The 8,126-nt window shown below is 54.0% G+C and overlaps 1 protein-coding gene across 2 annotated transcripts; it reads right to left on the minus strand.

Annotated features, from left to right (window-relative positions):
- Positions 1-1,177: 1,177 nt before the first annotated feature.
- PLAU (plasminogen activator, urokinase) lies at positions 1,178-7,573 on the minus strand. Of its 2 annotated transcripts, none has more exons than XM_005565445.5 (11): positions 7,485-7,573; positions 7,093-7,180; positions 6,615-6,639; positions 6,362-6,466; positions 5,582-5,756; positions 5,299-5,390; positions 4,922-5,141; positions 4,550-4,698; positions 3,759-3,899; positions 3,276-3,424; positions 1,178-2,286 (listed from the first exon to the last, which is right to left on the minus strand). In XM_005565445.5, exons 2-11 carry the CDS (start codon positions 7,147-7,149, stop codon positions 2,110-2,112), a joined length of 1,290 nt encoding a protein of 429 aa, XP_005565502.3. In that variant the 5' UTR covers positions 7,150-7,180; positions 7,485-7,573; the 3' UTR covers positions 1,178-2,109. The 2 variants fall into 2 exon arrangements, with proteins under 2 accessions (XP_005565502.3, XP_005565501.3); XM_005565444.4 differs by having other exon boundaries at positions 6,362-6,469.
- Between the last annotated feature and the right edge of the window lie 553 nt (positions 7,574-8,126).

Raw genomic sequence — 8,126 nt, forward strand, 5'->3', positions numbered from 1 at the left:
GTATTCTGGATAAGCAATTTTCTTTCTTCCTTCCTTCCTTCCTGCCTACCTGCCTGCCTTCCTTCCTTCCTTCCTTCTGAATAAGCAATTTCCCCCTTTCCCTTTCCTTCCTTCCTTCCTTCCTTCCTTCCTCCCTCCCTCCCTCCCTCCCTTCTTTCTCTTTTCGTTTTTTTGAGGCAAAGTCTTCCCTCTGTCGCCCAGGCTGGAGTACAGTGGCGCGATCTCGGCTCACTGCAACCTCTGCCTCCGGGGGTTCAAATGATTCTCCTGCCTCAGCCTCAGCTCAGCCTGTAGCTGGGATTACAGGCGCCCACCACCACACCCGGCTAATTTTTTTGTATTTTTAGCAGAGATGGGGTTTCACCATATTGGTCAGGCTGGTCTCAAACTCCTGACCTCAGGTGATCCACACACCTCGGCTTCCCAAAGTGCTGGATTACAGGCGTGAGCCACCGAGCCCAGCCAGCAATTTTCACTTACAGGTCATCTTCTTCTTCTTTTTTTTTTTTTTTTTGAAACAGGGTCTTGCTCTGTCGCCTAGGCTGGAGTGCAGTGGCACAATCATAGCTGACTGTAAACTTGAACTCCTTGGCTTATGATCCTCCTGCCTCAGCCTCCCAAGTAGCTAGGACTACAGATGTGTGATACCACACCTGGCTAATTTTTTTTATTTTTTGCAGAGACAGGGTCTCACTAAGTTTCCCAGGCTGGTCTCAAACTCCTGGGCTCAAGCAATTCTCCCACCTCAGCCTCTCAAATGTTGGGATTACAGGCATTAGCCACTGCACCTGGCCACAGGTGTTCTCCTTGGTTGAGGTCAGCTCAAGGATTGTTGGGGGCAGAGTGAAGAGAATGTTGTGGAGTTAACCCTAAAGAAGACCACAATGTACAGCTGTACAAGATGTGCACTGCACAAAGGTATCAGGCTAAGGAGGCAATTGGGAGCTGACACTAAGCCTGCACACTACTTACACAGCCATGGGATTGTGGTTTGGGGAAACTTCGTATACCTTAAGTGCTGCGGTGGCCCTGCCCTACAGCTCTCCTAACTTGTACCTCCCAAAGCTCCATTAAGTCCAGAGATGAAGTCCCATAAGAAACTCTGGGGTGCAGTCCACTTTTGTTATTTTCTCCTTTTTATGTACTCCAACACCTTCCCATGCAAGCACCAGGGAGATTTGTCATCAGAAAAATCACATTTTATTGATCACTTTTATTTAAAATTACAAAAATATAAATAAAAATAGTGAAATATAAATATTCAGTGTACAGGAGTGGTCCTCACCCCACCCAGTGAGGATTGGATGAACGAGGCTAAAAGGAAGGGATAACTGGCCAAGAAAGGGACATCTATGTGAAAGTGAAACTGAGACAGTGCTGGTCACAGGTCATACTGCAGAATAATACATTCCCAGGCACTATCATGTGGGGGACACAATAGGCCCCAGGAGTGACCTATAACCTCTCCAGACAGACCACTCTATGTGGCATCACAGTCCACACAATTTAAGGAAATATCTAGACTTGCAATCAGATACCAGCTCTTACTCACACTTACACTCACAGCGCACACACAAGTGTGCAAACATACACACACATATATATTTCCTGATACATTCATGGAATGTCAGAGCCCTGCCCTGAAATCATTAGTGTCTCTACTCCCCAAACTGCTGCTCCCATATTGGCTAAGCGCCCTCAAGAGGCCTCAGCTGTTACACTTCCTAATTGGGAAATTATTCATTTCTCAATCATGGGCCTTATGAATGCCCACCATCAGGGGAGCTGGCTCTCCCTTCACCCATGCACAGGAGATGCCCTGCCTTTTTTAACTCCTGCAGGCTTCAGTCCAGAAAAAGACAAGTTGCTGGTCAGTAACATCTGGAGTCAGGACCACCCCTCCATCCTGGCCAGAGGGGTCTGGGCGGCCAGCACCCAGGCCTATGCCTGAGGGTAAAGCTATTGTTCGCCCTGGTGGGTGGCACAGGAAAATCCATCTGTGCAGAGCCTGTCTTCCCAGCCTCTTCTTACAGCTGATGGAGATGACTCTACTGCAAAAATGACAGCCAGCAAGAAAGCGGCTCGTGCCCGTTTCCTCCCTGGGGACCCTCAGAGGGCTAGGCCATTCTCTTCCCTGGTGTGACTGTGAATCCAGGGCAAGAAGCGTGAGACTCTCGTGTAGACGCCTGGCTTGTCCTTTAGGGCACATCCACGGCCCCAGCTCACAATTCCAGTCAAAGTCATGTGGCCTTGGATGGAACAGACAAGGGGTCCCCCTGAGTCTCCCTGTGAAGCCAAAGACACAAAAGATGAGCCCTAGAGAAGTGAGGAGGGGGTTTCTGATCCCACCACCCAACCATACCTGAGAGAGGGAAGAGTTTCCCAAAGTCCTTAGTGACTTCCCATTTTCTTTCTTTTTTGGGGGGGCAGGGGGAACAATCTCCCTCTGTCGCCCAGGTTGGAGTGCAATGACACGATCTCGGCTCACTGCTAACTTGCCTCCTGTGCTCATGCAATTCCCATGTCTCAGCCTCCTGATTAGCTGGGATTACAGGCATGTACCACCACACCTGGCTAGTTTTTTTTTTTGTATTTTTAATAGAGACAGGGTTTCACCATGTTGGCCAGGCTGGTCTCAAACTCCTGGCCTCAAGTGATCCACCCACCTCAGCCTCCCAAAGTGCTGGGATTACAAGCATGAGCCACTGTGCCCGGCACAGCCCCATTTTCTACCACATCAAGTTTAAAATCCCCTGCTTGGTTTTAAAACCCCTGTCGTCTGCTGCTATTCCATCCATACTCCCAGACCCTACTTTTCCTCCCCACCCGGAATATGCCAGCCTCCTACTCAGTTTTGTATCTTTCAACTGAAACACCCTCCTTTCTTCCTTCTGCCTCTTCAAATGCCTATCAAGTCACGTTTCCTTTAAAGCCTCCCCTCCCTGACCCTCAAGTTGACACTCACCTCCCTCTCCTGAACACCTGATCATTTATAGTTCACAACGCACCCTGGGCACTGAGTTACATTGTCTTTTACTGTTTCCTCTTTCTAGGATCTCATGCCCCCAGTCTTAAGCGACTAGCACAGAGCTGGGATTTTTTTGGTAATGTTTGGTAAACACACAAGCATTGCTTTAAACCCTCAAAGACCTGAGCTCCTGATTCTGGCTACTTAGGGCTTTGGCTAGAGAGAGACACCCCAAAGCTGGCTGGGACAAGCCCAGGAGTTCTGGGGAGATATGGAAGAGATGGAGAGAGATGCTTAGAACTCTCACCTGGCAGGAATCTGTTTCCCACTGTGGGTCAGCAGCACACAGCATTTTGGTGGTGACTTCAGAGCCGTAGTAGTGGGGCTGCTGACACTTCTGGTGGGAAACCAGCTTCACAACAGTCATTTTCAGCCGCTCCGGATAGAGATAGTCGGCTAAGCGAAGAAAACAGGGAGGCGTTTGTGTCAAGATTTATCTGTCCACTGGGAGTCTGCCAGGGAGGGGAACCGTAAAGTGTCTCTACCAGGGAAGGCCCTTATTCTTTTCCATGCAAATCTGAGCCTTTACTCCACCTATAGCCCCTACCATCTATTTACCTTTGCAGCCCATCACTCCCTAAACAACAGTCCTCATCCATCCCTGGACCCATCTGCCACCTCCTCAGTGCTCCCATCTCTAACTCTGCAGTCTTCCCTTGATCATGCTGGGCTTGCTTTCAGGTCAAAACACTCCCCAGGACCTCCTAAGTCAGTCCCAATTTTCACTTACTAGAATTCTCTTTTCCAAAGCCAGTGATCTCACAGCTTGTGCCAAAAGGGGGATCGTTATACGTCGAGGGCAGGCAGATGGTCTGTATAGTCCGGGATGGCTGCGCACACCTGCCCTCCTTAGAACGGATCTTCAGCAAGGCTGGGGGAGGACAGAGGGTGAGAGGAGAAAGATCACTACTGGTTAGGTGGTCCCCATCTGTCCCCTTCAAGTACCAAGGAAGTAGCTATGTCTATCCCTAGGTCAGTCATCCAGGGAGGTCTGCTGGTCGCTTATCACCTGGAAACCTCCCCTGCCCCATGCCCCAAGGGCTTTGTTACAGGTGTTGATAAAGTCTTGGATGGCCAGAGCCACTGCATACACCTTTATAGGTAGTTTCTGCAAAAAGTCCCAGGTGAGGTAGTTAGGCTGGAATCCAGCCCAAAGCTCCATTCTCCAAGTTCTACATCCCAACACAGACAGAGGCTACATCCCACAAAGGAAGGGGCGTCTTTTTCTAATTCGTATAAACAGGGCATTCCCAGCCCAAGCCATATACCCACAGGGCCATTTCCACTCGCAAGAGGCTACTTGTTGGGGAAATTCAGGGTCTCTCCACAGGAGCACCGGACCCCTCAGACTTTATGGAACTCTTCCCCGCCACCACTCCCTTTGTCATGTATATTGAGGCTTCAAGGTCCCCCACCCCACCCCTGCCCCACCAGCCAGCTTCAACCTCAGCTCCAGTCTCTCCCTGGGTCCCACTCTCCCCAAGCCATCATGGCCACAGCAGTCGCGGGGTTCCCCCTCACCAATGTCGTTGTGGTGAGCAAGCGTGTCAGCGCTGTAGTCCTCATGTAGGATGAGGTTTTCCACCTCAAACTTCATCTCCCCTTGCGTGTTGGAGTTAAGCCTTGAGCGACCCAGGTAGACGATGTAGTCCTCCTTCTTTGGGTAATTACTGTGGGAGAAGAAATCCATCAGACAGCCTAGTCCCATGAAATCCTGCCACTTCTTCCTTCCCTCCCTAGAGGCCTCAAAGCATGACTTGTCCCCAAGGCCATGGGCTGCAAGGAGAGGGGCAGACGAGGGAGAAATGAGGCGGAACCCTTTGCTGGGAAGGAGAAGGGGATGTGTTTGGGGTGGGGCAGAAGAGTCAAAGAGGAGAAACCCCAGGGTCGTACATGAAGCAGTGTGTGGCGCTGACCACCCAGCAAGGGCTGATGAGGCTGCCTCCACACACGTAGGTGACAGAGCCGCCCCGGTGCCTCCTGTAGATGGCTGCAAACCAGGGCTGGTTCTCGATGGTGGTGAATTCTCCCCCAACAATCTTAAAGCGGGGCCTCAGAGTCCTTTGGCCACACTGAAACTGTAATTCTTCTGGAGGAGAGGAGGGCTTTTTTCCTGGAGGACAAACAGAGGGATGTCTTGGGGAGGCGGTTAGGAGAAAGCATCCCTCTCGGGCACCCCTCACCTCCTCAGCCCTCCTGTGATGGAATAAGGGGACATGTGAGTTTGTCCCCTTCCACCCCACTGTCATCAGCAGGTCAGTGATGCTCACCATCTGCACAGTTTTGCACCATGCACTCTTGGACAAGCTGCTTTAGGCCGACCTGCACATAGCACCAGGGTCGCCTCCGGTTGTCTGGGTTCCTGACAACACAGAAAGATAGGGGATGTCATTCCAACCCAGAGGGCCTTCCCTGCCTCCTCCCCTCAGGGAAGACTCAACCAGAGACTGCGCTTCTCTCATGCTATGGCCGGCCCTCCGGGAGAAGGGGATGGTAACAAGGTTTCTGGGAAGCTGTGGGGAGGACTCTTGGTCCTTGTTGTCCCCACCTCACCTGCAGTAATTGTGCTTCCCCAGGCCCAGCTGAAGAGCATCAGATCTGTGGGCATGGTATGTTTGCTGAAGGACGGTGGCAGAGTTCCAGGCCAGGCAGGACCGGCCCATGGTGTCAGTGCTGGCCTTTCCTCGGTAAAAGTGACCATTCCCCTCATAGCAGGTTTTTGACTTATCTACGAGGGGACAGGAGGATGAGAGAATGTGAGAAAGAGAAGGACGTTCCAACGAGCTTTTTTGTTTTTGAGACGAAGTCTTGCTCTGTCGCCCAGCTGGAGTGCAGTGGTGTGATCTCAGCTCACTGCAACCTCTGCCTCCCAGGTTCAAGCGATTCTCCTGCCTCAGCCTCCCAAGCAGCTGGGACTACAGACATCCACCACCATGCCGGGCTGATTTTTGTATTTTTAGTAGAGGCAGGGTTACACCATGTTGGCCAGGCTAGTCTTGAACTCGTGACCTCAAATGATCCACTCACCTTGGCCTCCCAAAATGCTGGGATTACAAGTGTGAGCCACCACGCCCAGCTGCCAACGGATATTTTAAAGATGATGTGGTTTCAGACCTGCCAGAAGACTGGACAGGGTCTCCTTCCAACCGCACCTCACATTTGTGTGGCCATTGCTTCACAGGAGTGTGTTTATGCTTGTCACATAGGGATGAAGATGTCACCCACCCCACCTCTAGCTCCTAACTCCTGCCTGCTCTTGCCTCCCACCCATCCCTCCCTGTCCCCAAATTTTTGGTGCCCCCTAACTCCCAGTTGCAGTGGAGATCCCCATACCTATCTCACAGTGCTGCCCTCCGAACTTCTTTGGGCAGTTGCACCAGTGAATGCTGGAGAAGTACTTGTTGGACATACATGTTCCTCCATTTAGACAGCCACAGTCTGCTGGAGAGAACAAAGGTGGGGTAAGCGAGGGGGAGTGGAAGCCATAAGGGCTGGGGCAGCCCTGCAGCAGGGGTAGGGAGGGGATGTCCCCAGAAGCTTTCCCAAGATGTCTGTACAGTCAATTGTTGTAGGGGTGGATACTCACATGGAACCTGAAGTTCACGGCTGCCCTGGAAGAGATTCGGGAGGAGGCTTCATCAAAGGTCCCATGCTCCAGGGACTCCAGGGTGAGGGTAAACTGGACCCAGTCCCAAAACCCACTCTTCCTTCCCTCTCGCCTCACCCTGTTCGTATCTATTCTCACATGGAAGACCATGGGTTTCCAGCAAGGAGAAATAGATTGACCCAAGCAAGCTTCATCTACCAGATGCCCGCAGGCTGGGGCAGTCCCGGCGGCTTCTTCCTCCCTTGCCGGTCAGTGCCAACCCCCGTGGTTCTCAAGCCTCCGCTGCCACCCTGTCCCATTTCCTGGGGAGAGCCTGGCCCTGCTATGGATGGAAGCCGGAGGGGCCCTGCTATGGATGGAAGCCGGAGGACCCCCGCTCCCTGAGCAGCCCCCTCCTCTCCCCTGGTGCTGATCAGAGGTCCTCGGGCGGCATCGGTCAAAGCAAGGGAGCACTCACTTTGGAGTCGCTCACGACCAGGACGCAGAGAAGCAGGTGTGCCAGCAGGGCTCTCATGGTGGTGAGGTCGGGGCGCTAGACGGCGGTTCTGCAAAGGAAAGAGAAGTCAGGGCAAGAGGCGAAGGAGCGGGAAGGCGGGCCAGGCTGGCGACTGCAGTGCAAGGGAGGTGCCCGCGGTGACCAGGCTCCCCAGCCCCGGCTGTCTCTCTCCTCTCTGGGCTCCGGACTCCCGGGCAGCCTGGACCGGCACCCGCGGGGGACGCCCGGGAGCGGCCGCGGTGACTCCGTGTAGCCGCCAGGGAGCCGGGGCAGCCCGGAGCTGGAGAGGCAGATGCTCGGGAACTGGGGCCACCACGCATCCGGCCCGGGGATCTCGATACCGCGACACTCACCGCTGGCTGCGGCAGGAAGGCGCGAGCCGGCGCTGCGGGGACAGGTGGACCCTGAGCTGGGGTCCGGGGCTGCAGTCTCCGCGGTGTCCTGCGACCCGCGGCGCCTGCTCTATATCAGGGCCCGCCCCGGCGCCGCCCCGCCCTCTCCCGCCCAGCTCCCTCCCCTGCCCTGCAGCGCTCAGCGACCCGGACCCCGCGTGCTTCCGCAACGCTCACAAAGATTTGGGGGCAGCGCGATCTCCAGCGGAGGGGACCCAACAGCGTCTGTACTGAGGAATTGAGAGGCTTGTAAATTCTCCGTGCTTCCTCCCATGAACCTGGCCCGGGGCCCGCCCCAGTGCACGGAGTCCCCGAATTGCAGAGAGGAGAGAAGGCGCACGGGAGACTCTCTACCTCGCCCAGCTCTGAAGCCTCCTGGGGTCCCCTAATCAGTTCTTCTCCAACCTCTCCCTGCTGGGCCCCAACTTGCCTAAGAGGGCCTCAGACCCCCTTGCCCGCAGCTGATGGAGCTGTGAAGTCTTCATCAACGCGACAAATGTAGGAGGCACACTCTCCCAGAAACACAGACACAAAAACCCCTGCCTGCCGGGGCTCCCTCTGCGCCTCTCTGTTCAGTGGCAGTCCCTAGATTAGATATCACCA

This window comes from Macaca fascicularis, chromosome 9, assembly GCF_037993035.2.
Source record: "Macaca fascicularis isolate 582-1 chromosome 9, T2T-MFA8v1.1".
Taxonomy (NCBI): Eukaryota; Metazoa; Chordata; class Mammalia; order Primates; family Cercopithecidae; genus Macaca; species Macaca fascicularis.